Source organism: Protopterus annectens, chromosome 7.part0 (assembly GCF_019279795.1).
Source record: "Protopterus annectens isolate FY-2018-M chromosome 7.part0, PAN1.0, whole genome shotgun sequence".
Lineage (NCBI taxonomy): Eukaryota > Metazoa > Chordata > Ceratodontiformes > Protopteridae > Protopterus > Protopterus annectens.
In genome coordinates, this window is record NC_056739.1 from 139,510,732 (window position 1) to 139,532,527 (window position 21,796).

Consider the following 21,796-nt stretch of genomic DNA (forward strand, 5'->3'; position numbering starts at 1 on the left):
ATATCTCTGGTTATGGTAAGATTTTACACCGCTATTCTTTCTGAATTGCAGTTGGAGTATGATCTTTACAGAAGGCTTGCTCCCTTTCCCTTTTGCCTGAGCTGGTTAATAAGGTAATATGGATTAGAAGAGGAATGCGATCCTAAGAGGAAGCCATTGGTTATATTGCAGTTTGTGCTGGTTTAGGTGAAAGTTAATGGAGGATAGGAGATTAGAGAAAATGCTGAGAAAGGGTGTTTAAAACGTTCTCTTGAACGTGTGACACTGGTAGTAACTATAACTCCCTTTTATAGGACTAATTTTCTTTTAGTATATTAAAGACCCTAAAGAACTCCTAGGAATAAACACTGAGATTTGTGTATCTGTTCTTAGTTTTTTTGCTAGTATAGTAGCAAGTAGGTACAGATGAAATATTTATTTAGAAAATTGGTAGGAAAAGTTAAACCACATTTTTTCTGCACCAATACTGCTGGGTAGTTTCTTTGTTTTTCTTTCTTAGCATGGGTATGTTTGATGTGGGCTAAAATAGTGCTGAGTGACAGAGGCATAGTGGCTTTGTATTAGTGTAGTACCTCGCAGGGCATTCTGTGCAGATGTAGATGTGATCGTAGTGAAATGAAAGGGCCGTGTCGTCATATGGGAAACATGGATGATTGACTATCATGCAGATGCAGCATGATTCATTGTCTGTACTTTGCCCTTTTCCTCAAAGTAGTGCGGTCTCTGTTGGTATATTTGGGGGTTGTAGGAAGGGTTGAAAAATTAGCAGTTCTAGTGCTATTTTTTCCTTCATTTTTACAGGGGGGCAAGCCCCCATGCACCCCCCATGTGGCAGGCTGCACCTCCCCTGGTTAAGTATACCAACTTTGAGATCGCACTACATTAAAGAAAAGGGTAAACTACAAATAGGCAACAAATATTCATGGTGCTGTATTTTGCAGATTGGACAGTATGCAGGGTTTAATTTAAGCAGTTCTTGGTACTGTGCATCCTGCGAGATACAAAGCTAGCATATCTTAGGGTTGTAACTGCCCAAGTGCAAAGTTTTAGGGGATGCGATAGGGAGATGTTGATTAGTCTTTAGAAATTTTTGAATCCTGTGAAGCGTTGCATTTCCAGCATGCAGGTGGTTGTGTTGCATGTTTAGGTCAGAACCCACAATGTTAAGTTCTCTCTCGCCTTCATTCTTGCTGGTTGGGTTCGGAGCCGACCTTTGGCTCCAACTCTGCCAGTTTCTAAAGCTCGAGAGCTACTTACTGGCTCGAGGCCTCCCTATTATCCCACAGTGCCTGGCGCTAGACCCCCAGATCTCGTTTGCCGATTCAGGTATGAGGTTGCGCTTCACTGACTCTGGTCATATTAGTCTTTTGTATTTGTAATAGCTAAATTTAGTATATAAATTTCGAATTTTTTGTTAAAATTAGAGTAGTACTGTAGACTAGTCATAGTTTCCTTGTTTCTTTCCTACCCTTAGGAAACTCGTTTTTACTTAGTTTCTTCCCTCTATCTCCCAAGTAGGCCGTTTAAGTTAGAGGCTATCCCCTTTCCTTACATATTGTTTTCAGTAGGGAGTAGTGTTTAGCCTTTACAGTATAAGATCATAGTCTTAGTTTTTTTGTTAGTATAGTTACATAAATCTTTTGTGTGGTGTGGGACTAGTGTCTGTGTGTCTGTCTGTGTGTCTGTCTGTGTGTCTGTCTGTGTGTCTGTCTGTGTGTCTGTCTGTGTGTCTGTCTGTGTGTCTGTCTGTGTGTCTGTCTGTGTGTCTGTCTGTGTGTCTGTCTGTGTGTCTGTCTGTGTGTCTCTGTGTGTCTCTGTGTGTCTCTGTGTGTCTCTGTGTGTCTCTCTGTCTGTCTGTCTGTCTGTCTGTCTGTCTGTGTGTCTGTCTGTGCCTGTCTGTGTGTCTGTCTGTGTGTCTGTCTGCCTGTGACTGTCTGTGTCTGACTGTGTGTCTGTCTGTGTGTGTCTGTGTCTGTCTGTCTGTCTGTCTGTCTGTCTGTCTGTGTCTGTCTGTCTGTGTGTGTCTGTCTGTGTGTCTGTCTGTGTGTCTGTGCCTGTCTGTCTGTGTCTGTCTGTGTCTGCCTGTGTCTGTCTCTGTCTCTCTTTCTCTCTCTGTGTCTCTCTGTCTCTGTCTGTCTGTCTCTCTCTCTTTCTGTCTCTGTCTCTTTCTCTCTGTCTCTGTCTCTCTGTCTCTCTGTCTCTCTGTCTCTCTCTCTCTCTGTGTCTCTCTGTCTCTGTGTCTGTGTCTGTCTGTGTCTGTGTCTGTGTCTGTGTCTGTCTGTGTGTCTGTTTTTTTATACTAGTCAAAAATGTTTGTCCATTGGTATTCCCTTTATTTCTATCATGTCGAATGATACCAAGGTGTACGGGTTCAAGAAGTGTGACTCGTGCTGTCAGAAAATGTCTGACAGACTGTCACACTTGTGTTTATTGTTTGGGTTCCCTACACCTGCAGAACTCTTGCTCGGTATGTCATGCCTTTAGCCAGAGTCCTGCAGGAACGTAGGAACAAGTTAATTCTCAGGGGTTTACTAAAACCCGAGGGGTCTCTGGCAAAGTCTCAGCCAGCTAAAACCCCTAAGCCCACCAAGCAGTCTGCTCCCAGTACGGAGCTGTCGCCAGGTGGAGCGTCTGCTTCATTTTCGGTTCTGGCCGGGACCGACGTATCAATCTCTCTGCTCCGACCTTGCTGTCGGAGCCGTCAGGGAGCCATAAGCGATCCAGATCTCCATCTCTGGAGTCGATTCGCTCTGCTCCGGGATCACCCTTGCTACAGTCTGAACAGAGCCATAGGTCCCACTCTTCTCAGTCCTCGAGGCTGTCCGATCAAGACTTGGAGAGAGTGGTCAGTAGACTCCTCAAATCGCAGACCCTGGCTAAAATGTTAACTAGCCTTCATCAGGCTGTGGCTGCTCCTCTACCTGAAGTAATTCCTCCTCCGACGACTCCTGTCAGTTCGGAGCAGGAGCTGCTTGGGGCTCGGATCCTGGACATGTCTGTGCCGATGCTTCCCCTTTCGGCTCCTTTGTCAGCTCCGATTTCTTCAATGGTTCCATCCTTAGAGGGATCTGGGCGCCGAGACTACCTCGTCTGCTCAAGAGGGAGCGAGTGGCATCCGGACCCTTGTCCTACCCCGTTCTCCCTCTCGGAGCTTCGGCGCAGGTAAGCTCTGCTCCTACATCGGCTTCGGAGCAGTCCCTTTCGGTGCCGGAGAGGGTTCCCATCTCCTCAGAGTGGGGACCCTCTTCTATGCCGGACAGGGGTGCCTTTGAGGTAATGAGGAGCGTGCTGACTTCTGAGTCTGCACCTTGATCAGCCCCTTCAGCTCCTCCCCCCAGGGAGCCTGCTTCGGTCTCTGACCCTCCTCCAGACCCCAAGCGAGGGGATCAAACGCTCTGGGTGTATCTTCCTCTTCAGAGGCCTCCCCTCAGGGTGCCTGCTTCGGTCTCTGCCCCTCCAGACCCCAAGCGAGGGGATCAAATGCTCTGGGTGTATCTTCCTCTTCCAAGGCCTCCCCTGAGTTTTCAGAGGAGCCCCCTCGAAAGAGGAAATGTAAGAGGAAAGGACTCATCAGTTCATGTCGGATACTGACTTTGAGCATTCGGAAGGGTCCCCAAGATCCCCCTCTGAAGAGGTCTCTCTCAGACATCCTTGAGATCCTTAAGCAGATGGGGAACTGGTCTGCCCTTAACCCTTCTGAGGACGAGTGAGTGTACTTTTGGGTCTCGCCCCTCCACCTCCTGGGTGTCTCCGCCTAGCGATGCATTAATGGAAGTTGTGGCTCTGAAGGTGTGGTCAGCTCCGGACACACTGGATCCAACCCCTCTCAGGCCCACTAAGTTTATCACGGCCCCCCCAAGATAAACAGTTTCTGACAAAGGGTGTCCCCGTTGATGCCATGGTGGTAGCAGCTGCCACGAAAAAGGAGTTGGCTGACACTTCTGTAACTGTCCATTCCCCTAATAGAGTCTAGGACGATGGATAGATATGGGAAGCAGATGTTTTCCTCAGCGACCTTCTCCATGCGGTCGCTGAACTATTTGTGCCACTTCACCCGTTTTCAGTGGGATCTCCTCAAGGAGCTAGGAGATATCCTGCAAGATCCATCAGCTGCGGGGGCTCAAAACAAGATAAACTCCCAGCTGGCGACTCTTAATTCTATCGTTAACTCCTCTATGCTGCTGATTTCGTATGCGGCTGATGGGGCAAGCAGAGCCGCAGGCACAGGCGTGGCTTTGAGAAGGCATGCCTGGATGCGGGTATGTAACTTCGCTGATCCCTTTAAGGAGTCTTTTACCAACACCCCCTTTGATGGCTCTGCTCTGTTTGGACCTCAGGTGAAAGATGCACTTACCAGGTGTGAGCAGGAAGGCAAGACTCTCTCTGCCGTGGGAGTCCGTTTTTCCACTCCCTTTAGACCATACCCTAAGGGTCAGAAGAGTGGGAAAATGTGGTTCTGGAAACCCCAGGGAGCCGTGCCTGACACGTGGCGAGTTTCCCTCCAGAGGCATAGGAGGGGACAATAGATGCCGCCCACGGGGCAGAGGGGGTCTGCAGAATCAGGGTAGCAGGGAATCTTTCTCTGACCAGCCCTTCCAGCACCCCTGAGGGGCTGCCTGGCTGTCCGCCTTCGGAGGCAGCCGGCTGAAGGTTGTCTCTGTACCCAGAAGCCTGGCGTCTCATCACTCGAGATAAATGGGTACAGTTTATTATATCCGGAGGTTACAAAATCCCGTTTGTCCACACTCCCCAGAAATCAACCCCATCCCAGATGTTCCACCCAGTCTAAGGGAACAGGCAGTACAAGAAATTTCAAGACTGCTAAAAAAACGGGCCATCCAACAAGTCCCAGCAGACCAGCAAGGATCCGGAGTTTATTCAAAGTTCTTTTGGTACCAAAAAAGACAGGGGACTGGAGACCCATTTTGGATCTTAGCAGACTAAACAAGTCTGTTCAAAGAACGAAGTTCCGGATGGTCACACTTCAGTCCATTCTACCCTTTTTGGGTCAGGACAATTGCATGTGCTCCATAGATCTTCAGGATGCATACTACCACATCAAAATGGACAGGCGTTCCAGAAGGTTTCTCCACTTCCGGCTGGGAGCCAGTCATTACCAGATGTCCTTCAAGGATGCATCTGCAGTCCTAATATATGGGTTGTCCTGCCTCAGGCAGCCCTTCGGTCGGCCGGATTCCAAAGTCTGGGTCTGGCCTCGGCTGATGTCGCACTTCACCCGACGTCATAGCTGCTGTGAATTGGGTATAACTGCATCAGCCGACGCCATTTTCTTCAGTCTTTCTTGCCGCGCGGTGCCCGAAGCAGAAGCTGTTCGCAAGTGCTGGTCGGTCAGATCCAGAGATTTCTACTACCGAAGACTTCTAAAAAGCTAAGTACCCCGTTGGGGACTCTTTCTTGCCTCAGCCGATGTCAGAAAAAGTAAATAATTGTTTAACTTGTGGGAAACAAATACCTCATAAGGATTTCCACTCTTACTGCCTTCCTTGCTTAGCCCCAGACTACGACGTGTCAGCTTGTCTAGCCTGTGCTTCCTTCAACCGATGGACACTTAGACGTCGGTCGGAGTTTGCGGAGGAGTTTTTTGGTCCCGCTTTTGCTTACAAAATGCCGTCTGAGACTCCGACTTCACAATTAGCTAAAAAGCGTAAGGAAAAGGACCGACACTCGCGGTCCGCGGTTTCAGCCGAAACCACGGTTAAGCCAACCGCGAGTGTCTCTGTTTCGGCTGAAACAGAGTCCTCGGTTCTTTCGGCCGAAAGCATACCTCCGACAGCCGAGGCCTCACACAGCATGGCTGAATCTGCTACTGAAATTACTCCTGCTGTAGCAGGCACCCAGGATTTATCAGATACTATTCCTTTAGACATATCTACTCTTGCACGTGGAGCTGCTAGGCCCCCTGCATCTATGTCTATCAAGGCTTTTTCTAGGGCTAAAGCAGCTAAATCTTCTAAGGCCTTGCCTGCTAAAACCCCACACAGGCCTACCTCTACTTCCCAAATGCTCAGCCTGGCTGAGGATCTCATTTCTTTGATCAGGGGATCCCAACCTCACCCAGACAGGGCCTCTCAACCCCCTCCAGAGAAGAGGCCTAGAGCAGAGCCCCCCAATCCAATTTCTACTGACTATTCCTCGGATGAGTCAGAAAACTCAAATCCTCCAGAAGGCCTTTATTCTCCATATGAGGATTCTGATGCAGAAGACTCCATTCCTTCTGCCTCTCCTCCTGAGGAATTTTCTTTTGGGGAAACCTTACATGCTATGCGAGAGCAATTTCAATGGCAGGGCCAGGATTTTTCAGATTCAAGGAAAAGGCTAAGGACCTTTTTACATTTACCACAGCATAGGCCTTTAGCCATTCCTCCAGTACTAACAGTTGTGGATGATGCATTTAATGATGCCTGTACTGCTCCTGACTCTCTTCCTCCGGCCCCTGCTAAACCCGACAGATATTACAGGGTCCCGGACACACACTTTCACTTGTATAAGGCTCCTATTGCAGATCCTGAAACCATTTCACAGGGCCCCAAAGCTGTAGCAGCTGCCTCTGCCAAAAACCCCCTCCCCTCTGAAAGAGAATCTAGAGCATTAGAGGGATGGGGTAAAAAACGTTTATACTTCTGCTAATCTTTCGGCTAGGGCCTTAAACTGTCAATTCCACATGATTCAGTATCAGGAATTTTTGTTAGACCAGTTAAATAAAAAACTGTCCTCTCCTGAACCTATAGACCGTAAGTCCCTTCAGGATTTGGTACATAACACTCAGCAGGTCAGTAATCACTCCTTAAAATGCGGCTATGATGCACTGGAGGCTTCCTTTAGATCAGCTATGACTGGAACAGTAATCAGAAGGCATGCATGGTTAAAAGAGCAATCCTTACCAGACCATGTAAAGTCAAAGCTCCTAGATGCTCCCATGGAGAAACAAAGTTTGTTTGGCTCCCCTGCACAGCAAGTGCTGAAGAAGGTGGAAGAAAAAGCAAAATCTGTCCAGACAGTCAAGGATTTCTTACAGGTCCAACCTCCGAGGTTTAGTAGAAATTGGCCTTCGAAGACTTGGTCCTTTCCAGACACCTCCAGAGCAGAGAGAGGCAGAAATAGGCGCCCAAGAGGCATAGGTCAATCCAGAGGTGCCTACAGGGGACGTCAGTGGCAGCCTAACAACCAGAGAAGTAATGCCACAGATCCAGCTACTACCACTTCCACAGGACAGACACAATGACTTGGCTCTGATACCGCCTACCAGGGAACAACTGGAAGCACCCTTAGGCGGAAAGCTAGCCTTATTTTCCGTAAACTGGCATTACATTACAGGAGACAAATGGATCTTACAGACAATAGACAAAGGCTACAGGTTTCACTTCCACACTCTACCAAAAAAGAGAGGAATGCCAAACCTTCCACCAAACCAAAAAACAAACGCTCTAGGTCAAATCAACCACTTACTAAGGATGAGAGCTATAGAAAAGGTACCACCTATGGAACAAGGACAAGGATTTTACTCCAGACTTTTCCTGGTACCAAGAAAAGAAAACCAATGGAGGCCTATTCTCGACCTGTCCGCTCTGAACACGTATATCATTGTTCCAAAATTCAAAATGCTGACCCTACAGCAACTTCTTCCCATGCTGGGCAAGGAGTCTTGGCTGGTGACTCTAGATCTCAAGGAGGCATACCTGCACGTCCCTATACGACCAGATTGCAGAAGATACCTCAGATTTCTTGCAGGATCAGAGCATTATCAATTCTCAGCATTGCCCTTTGGCTTATCTACTGCGCCCAGAGTATTCACGAAATGCCTGGCATCAGTAATTGCTCATTGCAGGCTTCAGGGAATTCAGATTTATCCATACCTGGACGACTGCCTAATACAAGCGGACAACAAGACCAAATTAACACAAGATTTGGAAAAGGTTATACAACCACTGCAAGCCCTGGGATACACAGTCAACATGAAAAAGTCAAGGCTGGTACCACCCCAAAGGATAACATTCTTGGGTGCAGAACTGGACACTTCAAATCAGATGGCATTTCTCACAGCAGAAAAGCAAAAGCAACTACCACTCTATTTCATGGCATTAACAACACAGAACCAGCTTACAGCAAGGAAAGTCCTGCAAGCCCTGGGTTACATGGCATCCTGCATAATATTGATTCCACATGCCAGGCTGCATATGAGGAAGTTGCAGTGGTACCTAAGGAATATATGGTCTCAACACAAGCACAGCCTAGAAGCCCAGATTCCAATAATCCCATGCCTGAAGCAAGAATTCCTGTGGTGGGCTCAGGCCTGTCAGATGAACAGAGGACTGCCTTTCCACAAACCTCACCCAAGCCAGACTATCACCACGGACGCCTCAGACCTAGGCTGGGGGGCACACATGGTGGACAAGTGTATACAAGGCCTATGGACACAAGACCAGCTGAACCTACACATAAATCAAAAAGAGATGCTGGCAGTGAAACAGGCAATTCAGACCGTTTCTTCAACAGGGTCATTTGCTGATAAGGACGGACAACACCACAGTCATGTGGTATATCAACAAACAAGGAGGCACACACTCATATCCTCTATGCCGGATGGCAATGGACCTGTGGAATGTGGCCCTGAACCTCAACATTCAGCTCCAGGCCATATTTGTGCCAGGAAAAGAAAATATACTAGCAGACACCTTAAGCAGAACTACCACGGATGCCCACGAATGGATGCTGCATCCAGACATCTTCAAATCCATTACAAAGAAATGGGGACTACTAGAAATAGACCTGTTCGCATCCCCACACAACCACCAATTGAGGAAATTCTGCACAAGGACATACCACCCACTTGCTTGGAAGGTGGACTCCCTCTCCTTCAGTTGGGAAAACCTGACAGCATATGCATTCCCACCTCTTCCTTTGATGCACAAAGTGCTACTGAAGATCAAAGAAGATCGCCCAAGGATCATCCTGATAGCTCCAGACTGGCGGAGGCAACATTGGTACCCGCTACTGAGGAGTATGTCTCGGACACACGCATGGCCTCTACCTCTAGTTCCTTTACTGCTAACACAGAACGACTTCAAGATCCTACATCCAAACTTGAAAACACTGCAGCTAGCTGCTTGGAATATTACATAAAACAAAATAACCCAGATTTATCCCAGAGGGTTGAAGACATTATCCTGGAGGCTCGCAGACCCTTCACAAGGAAGACTTATTCAGCCAAATGGAAAAGATACCTCATTTGGAGTGCAGCAAAAGGAGAAAATGTATCATTAGCAAACATAGCTAACATCCTGGAATATTTAGCAGAACTTTTCCACAATGGCCTGTCTTACTCCTTCATTAAGATTCATGCATCAGCAATTTCAGCAGAATACAACATGGATCCTCCAGTCTTCTCTCATCCTCTACTCAGGCAGTTTCTGAAAGGAATTAAAAATGTAAAGCCTCCAAGGAAGCCACCTTTGCCTAAATGGGACCTTAACTTTGTGCTGGAAAAGTTAACACTTCCCCCTTTCGAGCCAGCAGCAACAGCAGAATTACAGTTCTTATCTTGGAAAACTGCTTTCCTGCTTGCAATCACTTCAGCAAGAAGGGTTTCTGAATTACAGGCATTAATGGCAGTACAGCCCTTCCTTATCTTTCATCAGGATAGAGTGTCCTTGAGAACTAACCATACTTTTATGCCAAAGGTGGTCTCCAGGGTATCATTGAACCAAACAATCCACCTACCAACATTCTTCCCCAACCCACAGAACAGAGGGGAAAGACTACTACATACCTTGGATGTGCACAGGCAATTGCGCTACTATCTGGACAGAACCAAGAACAATAGAAAAACTGACCAGCTTCTGGTAGCATATGCAACAGGAATGGAAGGAAAAGCAATTTCAAAACAGACAATCTCAAAATGGATAGGAAATTGCATTAGATTTTGTTACTCTTTTCATGGAAAGACAACTCCAGAAAACATCAGACCTCACTCCACAAGAGCTACAGCCACTACTACAGCTTTATTACGAGGAGTGGCTACCAAAGACATTTTAGAGGCTGCTACTTGGAGCTCCGTGCATACATTTGCCAAGCATTATAATCTACCTTTATACTCCAGATCCCGAGCAGGTTTTGCAACTGCTGTTTTGCAAGGGATCTTAACTACACCATAATCATCTTAGTGCCTCCTCCCCCAGTTTGGCTATGGTACTCTACCCATATGTTAGGACTGCAGATGCATCCTTGAAGGACATAGTACAGTTTTGTACCTACCATAAATGTAGATGTCCGAGAGGTATGCATCTGCAGTCAGGATTACCCACCCTCCTTCCCCTCTGTGGTACTCCTAGGGTATTTGCCCATCTTGTAGCTAGCTGGGGGAATCTATTATGGTGTATTTGTTTGTATATATGTATATACATGTTTATTTTTGTTTGCTCTCTACTGTTTGGAATCATTTGCATTTATCCAAATTTAGCCTTCCTAGAGGGCACCTGGCATCTGGGGCAAGAAACACTGAGGAAAATGGCGTCGGCTGATGCCTTTATACCCAATTCACAGCAGCTATGACGTCGGGTGAAGTGAGACATCAGCAGAGGCCAGACCCAGACTTTGGAATCCGGCCGACCGAAGGGCTGCCTGAGGCAGGACAACCCATATGTTAGGACTGCAGATGCATACCTCTCGGACATCTACATTTATGGTAGGTACAAAACTGTACTTTCAGAGCCCTGCCCTTTGGTCTCACCACAGCCCCCAGGGTGTTCACCAAATGCATGGCAGTGGTTACCGCTCGCCTGAGACGGCAAGGATTCTAGGTGTTTCCATATCTAGACTACTGGCTCCTTACTGCTACCACCAGACATCAATTGCTGAGAGCCAGGGATCATACCATCCAAACATGCTGCAATCTAGGTATCTCAATAAATTTCGAAAAGTCTGCATTATCGCCTTGTCAGTCTTGAACCTTTATAGGCGCAAGATTACGAAAGATCTGTCCAAGATTTCCAGTAGAAAGAGTGGCAGACATTCGCCGACATGTACAAGTATTATTAGGATGCAGAAAGATTCAGGCCAGATTCGTCCTAAAAACCTTAGGTCTTATGGCAGCCGCGGTCATTAGTTCCCCTGGCTTGTTTTGACATGAGGATTCTCCAGTGGATGCTTTTCACCCAATGGTCTTCAACTTCCTTTGTCTCACAAGATAATAATCACACAGTCATGCAAAGACCACTTGGCTTGGTGGATGGTCTGTCCATCAGTATCCCAGGGCAGACCATTTGTCTTTCCTCCTCCAGTTGCCACGGTGACCATGGATGCCTCCACGATCGGTGGGGGGGGGGGGGGCATTTTCAGGGCAGGACTGTCCAGGGCACCTGCCAACCCCACGTGTACCACTTGCACATAAACATCTTAGAGATGAGGGTGGTGGTTTTAGCGTTGCAAGCTCTTCAGAACTCTTTACCTACAGGGGACCATTGCAATTCAGACAGGCAATATGCCTGTAGTGTGGTACATCAACAAGCAGGGCGGAACAAAGTCTTATCCCTTATGTCGAGAAGCACTTGGACTATGGCAGTGGTCTATCTCCTCTCAACGGTTTCTGATGGCAACGCACATCCCTGGGAAGTCCCACCGTCATAGCGGACAAGCTAAGCAGAGCTATTCTCATGCCTCCCTACACCTGCAGGACTCTTGCTCGGTATGTCATGAGTGGTCTCTCAACAGGACAGTAGCGGACAATCTTCCACAAATAGGGTCAGCCTTGCTGCGACCTTTTCGCAACTCCTTTCAACAGCAAGTGCGACAGTTTCTTCACTCTCTTCCCTCTTCCTGGACACTCCCCCAGAGACGCTCTAGTTCACAATCGGCCCCAAGGACTTCTGTATGCATCCCTACCCTTTCCACTAATCCCCAAACTAATTCAGAAAGCTACCGTGCTGGGTTGCAGATTGATCTTCATTGCTCCCTACTGGCCTCTACAAATCTGGTTCCCATTCCTGCATAGTCACCTTCTAGAAAAGCCTTGGAATCTGGACCCAGTTCCGGACCCTCCTGATCCATCAGTCAGGCAGGCTGCATCAGTCTCTTCAGTCTCTCAACCTCACTGCTTGATTGCTCCACTTCCAACCCTAGCCAGGCTTCCCAGTATTTCCAATTCAGTGCGTGAGATTATCCTTTCCTCGCACAAACCTACAATCAGGAAGACTTATGCTAGTAAGTGGAAACCTTTCTCTTTCTGGGCAGCGGCTAGAAATATTGATCCCTTCACAGCCCCTTTCCATAATGTTCTGGACTTCTTAGCAGAGCTTTTTTAAGCGGGCTCCTCGTCAGCCACCATTAGAGTTCAATTAGCGGCAATCTCTAATTTCCATACGGGCCTGTCAGAAACGAGCATCATGTCCCATAAGCTTTGCAAAGCCTTTCTGAAAGGAACAATCTTGCTCAGGCCTCCAGTCAGGGATCCCTCGCCTCCTTAGGACTTAAATTTGATCCTAGCTTCCTTGATACTTCCCCCCCTTTGAACTGGCAGCTTCCTGTTCCTTGAAATTGCTTACCTGGAAAACGCTCTTTTTGGTGGCTATTACTTCAGCGAGGAGAGTTTCTGAACTTCAAGCCCTTTGTGTTCGTCGTCCTTATCTAATTTTCCATAAAGACAGAGTTTCACTCAGGACTAATCCTTTGGTCCTTCTTCAGGTCCCCTCTGAGAACAATTTGAATCAATCCATCGATCTGCCAGTCTTTTTTCCAAATTATTCCAACAAAGCTGAACACAAATTACACCAGTTGGATGTTCATAGGCAATTGCGTTTCTATTTGCATAGGATTGAGCAAATAAGGAAATCGGATCAACTCTTCCTGTCCTATGCAGAAGGTAAGCAGGGTCGACCAGTGTCTAAAGTAACCTTATCCAGGTGGTTGTCCTCTATTTTTACCCTTATTTATCAGTTGAGGCATAAAGAACCCCCTGCTAAACCTAAAGGCCACTCTACTAGGGCTTTAGCTACGTCGGTAGCTTTTCAAGCAAGACTACCAATGGAAGCCATTTGTGTGGCGGCCACATGGGCCACCCCTCATACCTTCATTTCACATTATAAATTGGATCTGGCCTCTAGGAGCAGAGTTGATTTTGGTTCCACTGTTTTCAAGAGTCTGTTTCGATGAGCCACCCAGGACTAAGGTGCTAGGGACGCTGTCCCAACCAGCAAGAATGAAGGCGAGAGAGACGACTTAACATTAAGAAGTTATGTACCTACCATAACGTTCCATGTTAGTTGTCTCCTCCTCGCCTTCTTTCTTGCGTCCCACCCTCCATCCCCCTAGCCTAGATGGACAGAGAAGAATTCTCAGAGTCTGATCACTGGCTGAGTCTTTACCGTTTTTATGTCCTCTACCTTTTTCTTCAGCCCTGTAGCTGAAGTCTTGTTATAGGGTCAGTTGTCTTACAGTTGTATCTTTATGGTGTTAGGTCTTCCAAACGAGATCTGGGGGTCTAGCGCCAGGCATTGTGGGATATAGGGAGGCCTCGAGCCAGTAAGTAGCTCTGGAGCTTTAGAAATTGGCCGAGTTGAAGCCGAAGGTCGGCTCCGAACCCAACCAGCAAGAAAGAAGGCGAGAAGGAGACAGCTAACATGGAACGTTATGGTAGGTACATAACTTTAGTGCTCCATGATAACAGTAAACTGATGCAGTTTGTTTAAAAGTTTTTTTTATTTTACTGCTGAAGTCTGAAGAGAAGCTTTAAGTTGAGGAAAAGCTCCAAGTGTGTGTGGGGGTCAGGCAAGAATAGCTAGCTACATGTTTGCTGAGAGATCTGACACAATCGCTGTCCTGGTTTGCAGATTTTAGTACCTCCAAGGGTAAAGCTCTACTGAATGCCAACAGTCTTGTTGCTAGCAAATCTTGTAATCAGTAGAAAATGAAATTGCATAGAATTCATGTATACCTGTCCAGCATTTATCTAGTTCCATTCATGATTGTGAGCTTGTATTAGTCATAGTGACTGGAGTAGTGTTGGCTAGTCATTAAGCTTCACTTTGTTTTTCCTTATCTAGCATCCCAGACGTAGCCCTATATTATTGTTTGATGATGACACTGATGAGGTGAACTTGCTTCAGTATGCTATAGCTCTTGCCATCCTGGATGACGACGAAGAGGACGATTTCCTGGATTACTACTACAACCAAGCCTTTGATTTGTTTTGGGCCACCAGTGACTCTGATTTTTCAGACTGAAGCCCATCTACCGGATCATGAAAGCATTCTTCAGTGGGAAGTTCCTGCTAGCTCTTGCTGGGGTCTGCAAGTTGAATCCTAGTAGGACTAGTGAGCAAGAGACCTTTTCCTGCTCCTGGCCAAAACTTGAGACTGAACATTGCTATGGACCACAAGTCCTTTGCTCACAATTTTTTCACAAATGTAGAACTGCCTAATAACCCTTGAGCAATAAATTTCAGTTCACACAGATCATAAATTATTTTATCTAATGCAACTGTATGGGTTTAAAAAGCTCACTTTTTTATTTAATGACTGTAACACAGTAAACATTCTGTTTTGGGTGGAGGTATTCTAGGGATGTGTATTCACAAGCTGTCTCAGGGCCTCCCAGGTGCCGTAACGTCTCTCACTGGACCTAACATCATTGACAGTGTCACGGGGTTGAAATGTTTCAGTTGCTCAAACGTTTGCTACCTGAGTGAAGAGGAACTTGACATGGCAGTGCTACATTATACAGCAGGCATTACAGAATAGATAGGATCCGTGTGTTTTTTCCTTCTGATGCAGTGCTGTTATGTGTAGCAGGCTATAAAAGATGAAATGAGTTGTAGTTTGTTGTGCACTGGTCAATAAAGTCCTTCACCAACACTGTCTTCATGGTAACTTTTCACCAGATATTTTTTAATGCGTTAACTAAATATATTTAGTTCAGCAGTGACGGCTTTAATGTGCACTGATGGTTTAATATTTAATATTTTGAATTCACTTTCAATATGAAGGAGTATACAAGCTTAGGATTCTGGGAGGCTCTGTTTGTACAGGTCTTCTACACAAATAACCTTATAAAGCAGTAATGCTGTAACAAATATCCTTGTCTTCAGTATTGCCCTTCAGAGGGTAGTTTGGGTCAGCTTTTTTCCCATGCACTGATTAGTACAAGTTGGGCTGAATGTTGTTTTTATGCCCTTCGTATTATGTCAGCCTCCAGAGGTAGAGCAAGTCTCCATTCTCCTAGCCAGTCCTTCAAAAAGGCATGTCTTAGTTTGAGAATTATGAAAGTTTCCCTAACAGTAGGATTTATGGTAAATATTAGACTTGCAATGGTTCTGTATTTCACAGGTACATCTGAGCATTTCAGAGGTCCATCTTGTCAGTTTTATATAGTCTGACTGGTTATTGATGCTTTTACTCTTGGTACCTCAAGAGTTGCCTGCCAGGGCGACCTGATGGTCAGTATACCAAAGTCTTACTACTGTGAGGGGTGCGGTATGTCTGACGTAGGCTATCAGATGTAGACCATAAAAGTGGTGTACTTGTGCACCATTCTCAGAACAACTTTGCCGCTAGTTAGATCGCCAGTTGTGGATGTCCCTCTGCTGCCAGAATCTTTTTTCTTCAATAAAGTGCCTAATTGGGGAACTTTTTTTGTCTTGTTACTGTTCCCTCTTGGTTGAGGGTTAATGTTGTCCAAGAAAGGAAGTGAGTGTGGTAAGCAGATGTTCTTTGTGTTTCACTATTGCAGTCATCACATTTGGGTTATCTGCTTGCAGTAGCCCTCAGCTGGCCTGAGTAACAGTCTTGGGTCCTGCGTCTGTTACTGTCCCTTTTGTGACGTCAGGTCAAGGGTATAAAACATGCAGCCGACGCCATTACATCAGTCTTTCTTGCCGTGCAGTGCCAGAAGCAGTTTGCAAGTGCCAGACAGCCGACTGCTGAAATTTTCGTTTTTGAGTTTCAGATCAGTAGTTTTCACCTAAAAGCTAAGTGCCCCGTTGGGGAAACGTTTTCTTGCTCAAAACTGATGTCAGTAAAAGTAAATAATTGCATTACTTGAGGAAAACAAATGCCTCCTAAAGATTTTAATTTGTACTGTATTCCTTGCCTAGGCCCTGACCACGACGTACGTCGCTGTCAGTTTTGTGCCTTGTTTAAACCACAAACTATAAGCTATCCGACTTACCGACATTCCGAAAAAACGCAAAGATAGAAGCAAAAAGCTGCCGACGACGCTTTCATTAAGCTAGTCGCCAGTTCGCCAGTACTCAGTGAGGCGCTTTCGTAGCCCGATGCTTCAGATTAGCAGGCCTCTACTGAGACCCATTCGGAGTCTGGTATGCCGTGAGATGCTTCAACTGTGGAACCTGCGGATGTCTCTACTTTGGATGGTTCCAGAGCCGCTGTGTAGGCACTGGCTTCTGAGGGTGTATTCAGGCCTACTGACTTGCGTATTAAACCCACACCATCTTCAAGGCCTAAAACTCGAACCATGCCTAGAAAACTGACGCCCAGACCACATGGCCAGGCCTCTATGCCTAAAAAAAGAAAAAAATGAATGGCTGAAGACCTTATTACTTTAATCAGGGAAAGCCAACCTTCACCCTCTAAGAGACTTGGGACTGAGTTTGCTTATGATACTTCTGACCAGGATTCTGAAATTTATTTCCTCTGACCAGGATTTACCCTCATCTGCCTATGAGGATTCTGATGCGGAGGACTTTTCCCTCTGCATCCCCCAACACCCCCCCCCCCCCCGAGGATTTTTCTTTTGGTGAAACCTTGCATACCCTCAGGGAGCATTTTCGTTGGGAAAGTCAGGATTTTTCTGATTCTAAATTAGTCATACCTCCTGTACTAGACATTGTTGATGCCTTTTCGGAATCTAGCTTGGTCCCTGACTCTCTACCTCCTGCTCCCAGAAAACCTGATAGATATTAGAATCCCTGACTCTCATAAGTTCCTTTGTAAAAATCCTACTGCAGATCCTGAGACCATTTCACAGGGACCCAAGGGCATTAAAACTACTACTGCCAAAAATCCTACCCCATCTGATGGAGACTCCAGGGCGCTGGATAGATGGAGTAAGAAGGTATACACTTCTGCAACTTTGGCCATTAGGGCCTTAAACCGCCAGTTTCATATGTTAAAAGTATCAGCAGCATATTATTGGATTACTTAAACAGAAAATTATGTTGATTCCTGATTGTGCTGAAAGTAAGAATTTACTGCATTCAGCTGAACAAGTTGGAAAACATACTTTGCAATGTGGTTTTGATTCACTAGAGGCATCTTGCAGGGCTGCTGTTACTGGGTCTGTACTTAGAAGGCATGCTTGGCTTAAGGAGTAATCCTTGCCAGATCATATTAAAGTGAAATTACTGGATGCTCCCATAAACCAGGACCGCCTGTTTGGCAACAAGGCAGAAGTTCTTAAGATGGAGGAAAAAGCAAACTGTTAAAGATTTTTTACATGTACAACCTCCAAGGTTTAGTAGGCATTGGCCTTCCACGAATTGGCCCTTTCCTGCCTCTTCCAGACTACCTCAGTCCAAACCCAGATGCAGCAGAGCTCCCAGGCTTCAGTCCCAGGGTACGCACAAGACTAAGTAGTGGGGGCAGTAAAACTTCCCCTTGTGGTAAACTGTCTTTTTAAAACTTCCAAACACTTCTCAACTGACTGCCCCTTTGGGGGGAAAGATTGCTCTTCATGCAAAGAACTGGGAACTCATTATCCAGGACAAATGGGTTTTAAATAGTGTCCCAGGGATACAGATTTCACTTCCACATGTTACCAACACCAAGCGGGTGGCCAGATCTACCCCCAAATCAGTGTGCAGAGGCCCAAAAGCAAGCACTTTCTCTCAAGCATGGGGGCTATTCAGTTGGTACCAGAAGAGGAAAAGGGACGAGGTTTCTACTAGAGACTTTTCCTGGTACCCAGAAAAAACAATGGCATCCTATCCTGGACCTGTCTACTCTAAACACATTTTTGGTGATTCCAAAATTCAACATGCTGACTCTTCAGTTACTCTTTATGCTATGCAAAGACGCTTGGTTGGCAACACTAGATTTAAAGGAAGCATACCTGCACATTCCAATCAGGGAATCTTGCAGAAGATACCTATGCTTCAAAGCAGGCCACACGCACTGTCAGTTCTCTGCACTGCTCTTTGGCTTATCTACTGCGCCCAGGGTATTCACAAAGTGCCTAGCTCTAGTCATTGCATTTTGCAGGCAAAGAAATATTCAAATATACCCATACCTGGACGATTGTCTAATTCAGGCAGAAAGCCAGGGCATACTTTTGAATCATCTGGCCTTTGTACAAAGGGTGCTAACTTGTCAGGGGTACACCATAAACGAAAAGAAATCACACCTGGTACCCTGTCAAGTTATAATCCTGGGAGCAAGCTTTAGTACAACTTCCCAGATGGCTTTCCTTACGCCAGAGAAATTCATTTGACAACCTCCTTCAAACAAGTGGCTGCAAAAACCCTGCTATCTGCAAGGCAAATACTACAAGCCTTTGGGGTTCATGGCCTCCTGCATTCTTCTAATTCTGTATGCAAGACTGCATATGAGGAAACTACAATGGTATCTAAAAAGCTTATGGTGTCAACATTCTCAGCATCTAGAAGCAATGAGTTCCATCATACCTTGCCTACGCCTACAGTTCTTTTGGTGGGCAGAGGCCTGCCACCAAAACAAGGGATTACCATTCCCACTACCCCCTGCTGCCCAAACCCTAGCAGACTCATCAGACTATGCATGGGGGGGCTCACCTGACAGGGAAGTGCATTCAGGGCAATTGGAACCACAGTCAAATGCACCTGCATATCAATCAAAAAGAAATGGCTGTACAGAATGCTCTGACAGCCTTCAAGGACCGCATTCTTCCAGGACAACTAATGGTAAAGACTGACAACACCACTGTTATGTGGTACATAAACAGGGGGGTACACATTCTTACCCCCTCTGCAGACTAGCCATGACATTGTGGAACACAGCCCTGAGCTACCAAGTGCGTCTTCAAGCTCAATTCCTGCCAGGAAAACTAAATGCACTGGCAGACTAAGCAGAAACCTCATGGACCCACATGAGTTGTAACTGGAACAAAGGATTTTCAACAGGTTGACTAGCAAATGGGGGGAGCCCAGATATAGACCTGTTTGCCTCACCCCCAAAACTATCAATTGGACAAATTGTGCACAAGGACTCCCCACAAACAAGCTTGGAAAGTGGATGCTCTGTCCTTCAGCTGGAAAAACCTATCAGTTTATGCCTTTTCTCCTCTGCCTCTGCTTTCCAAAGTACTACTAAAGATTAAACAAGACAACCCAAGGACGATTTTGATTGCACCAGACTGGCCATGCCAACACTGGTAAGTACCCCCCTGTTGCGCAGTGTCACTGTTGGCCCATGGCACCTGCCTCGGACTCCTACCCTATTGTCTCAGCAGGAGAACCAGATTCTGCCTAGTAGCCTGGCTAATTACCTAATATCTCCTTCACCATCCCTCAGTAAACCAGTGATGGATATTTTAGGGGCAAGGAGGCCTAGTACTAGAAAATCTTATGCTGAAAAATGGAAAATATTCTGTGCCTGGAACCAGTCTCAAGGGATGAGCATGGCAGTGCCCAATTTACCTCAGATTTCACAATACCTAACTGAGATGCTTCACAAGGGCCTGTCCATCAAAATTCACACCTCAGCCATTTCAGCTTACTAACAGAGCCTCCCCTCTTCTTTCATCCACTGCTCAAGCAATTCGTCAGAAGGGCCAAAAACTTACCACCCAGGAGAGCTCCTAGTCCAGCCTGGGACCTTAATTTTGTATTGGAGAAACTCACTCTTCCTTTCTTGGAAAAGTGCTTTCCTTTTAGCAATCACCTCAGCAAGGAATTACAGGCCCTTTTGGCGGTGGAGCCTTTCATAGTCTTTCATGCGGACAGCGTGTCCCTCAGGACCAATCCCCTCCTTCCTGCCCAAGATGGTATCCAATGTGGCCCGTAATCAGTCCATTCATTTGCCAACCTTTCCTAATCCACAGAACAAAGGGGGAATGGATATTGCACTCAGATATGCACAGGCAACCTAGATTCTACTTGGACGGGACTAAACCTCAAAGGAAATCTGAACTGCTGGTGGCATTTGCTGCAGAGGGGAAGGCTATTTCAAAGCAAACCATTTCCGAATGGATAGGCCATTGCATTCATTTCTACAAACTCCATGGAAAACCTATCCCACAGGGGATTAGACCCCACTCAACCAGGGCTGCATCTACCTCTGCAGCATTTCTCAGAGGTGTCCTTACCAGAGACATCCTAGAAGCTGCTACCTGGAGTTCTGTACATACTTTCACCATGCATTACCATCTGCCAGTTTTCTCTAAATCCAGAGTTGGTTTTGCCACTGCAGTCTTGCAGTGGCAAAACCAACTCTGGATTTAGAGAAAACTGGCAGATGGTAATGCATGGTGAAAGTATGTACAGAATTTGAGAATCTACCCAAATGGGATTACTGCAACAGTGAAATATGAAGAACATAGTACAGTTGTGTACACTTAACCATAAATGTAGATGTTTCAGTGTATTCACTGTTGCAGTCCTGGTTACCCTCCCTCCACCCCCCTTACCTTTTTTGAATATACCTCTACTCTCTTTTACTATGCTCAAAAGCTTTTTGGTGTATTTGCTTTTTTGTTGGAGGTATAACTTTGTATATTTATAGATTATATGGCTTTCCATTAGGGGCACCTGACATCATGGGCAAGAAAAACTGATGGTGTCTGCTGCATGTTTTATACTTTTGACGACCTGACGTCATGGAAGAAGGGACAGCAACCGATGCAGGACCCAAGACTTTGTTAATCGGGCCGTCTGAGGGCTACTGCAAGCAGATAATCCAAATGTGATGACTGCAACAGTGAATACACTTGAGCATCTACATTTATGGTAAGTGTACACAACTGTACTATTCCATCCAAGGACAGCCATTCCCATTCTCTTTTTGTCTCAGTCCCCACCACAACCATAAAGTGTTCAATTTGTCAATAGCTTGTACCTTAAATGCTTCATAGTCTTTTATCCCTCTCTACTTGGAGAGCCAATGTCTAAAACTCTCAGCTAAAAGTGTGAAGGAGGGTTCTTCAGATCTGACAACTGAGCATACTAAGCTGAAGGCCAAAAGACCCAAAGCAGAAGCTGAGCCTCTTCAGAGGCACGTGATAGCTCTGAGACATGCCGTTGTGTATCTGGATCCACAGGCAGAGACAGTTTTACAGGCCACCTTAGAATTGTATGTAAACACGTCCAGAGAGGCCTCCCAGACATCAGTGCCCAATGTACAGGGGAACCTAGACTCATGTCAGAAGGCCCTAGCGAAATCACTCGTACTGAGGGAGGATGTTTCTGATTTGGTTGAATGTAGTCCTATGTCCAGTCCTCCCTTCTTCCATCAGATGGACACCCCTTGTGACAACCATGCCCTGGTCCAGCAATCAAGGAGCCTCAATCCTCACCACTAACACCAGGGAGGTCATAACCTAGAAGAGAGGAAAGGATAACTAATACACACAGTAAAGTACAATTTCCCTTAAGTGCACACAGAGATCACAGTCTGGGGCTGGTTGCTTCCTTTCTCACCAGGTCCCCAATAAGACTCCCCACTGGCACAGCTGTAGGGTCCAGGTCTCAGCCTAGCTGGGCTATCTAAAACCTCCAGTACCCTCTGTTCAGCTAGTGCTTTGTGTCCCTGCCCACGTAGCTGACACAACACACACACACTGAGATAAGTATTTATAC

The 21,796-nt window shown here is 46.2% G+C and overlaps 1 protein-coding gene across 3 annotated transcripts in view; it reads left to right on the top strand.

Annotated features, from left to right (window-relative positions):
• The window catches only part of LOC122806287 (probable E3 ubiquitin-protein ligase makorin-2), a 981,697-nt gene extending 966,830 nt beyond the window's left edge, over positions 1-14,867 (top strand). For all 3 annotated transcript variants that reach the window (XM_044076580.1, XM_044076578.1, XM_044076579.1), the window contains one exon: positions 14,055-14,867. In XM_044076580.1, coding sequence (XP_043932515.1) covers positions 14,055-14,234 — 180 coding nt within the window. In that variant the 3' untranslated portion in view covers positions 14,235-14,867. The remainder of the gene's footprint in view (positions 1-14,054) is intronic.
• The last annotated feature ends 6,929 nt before the right edge of the window (positions 14,868-21,796 follow it).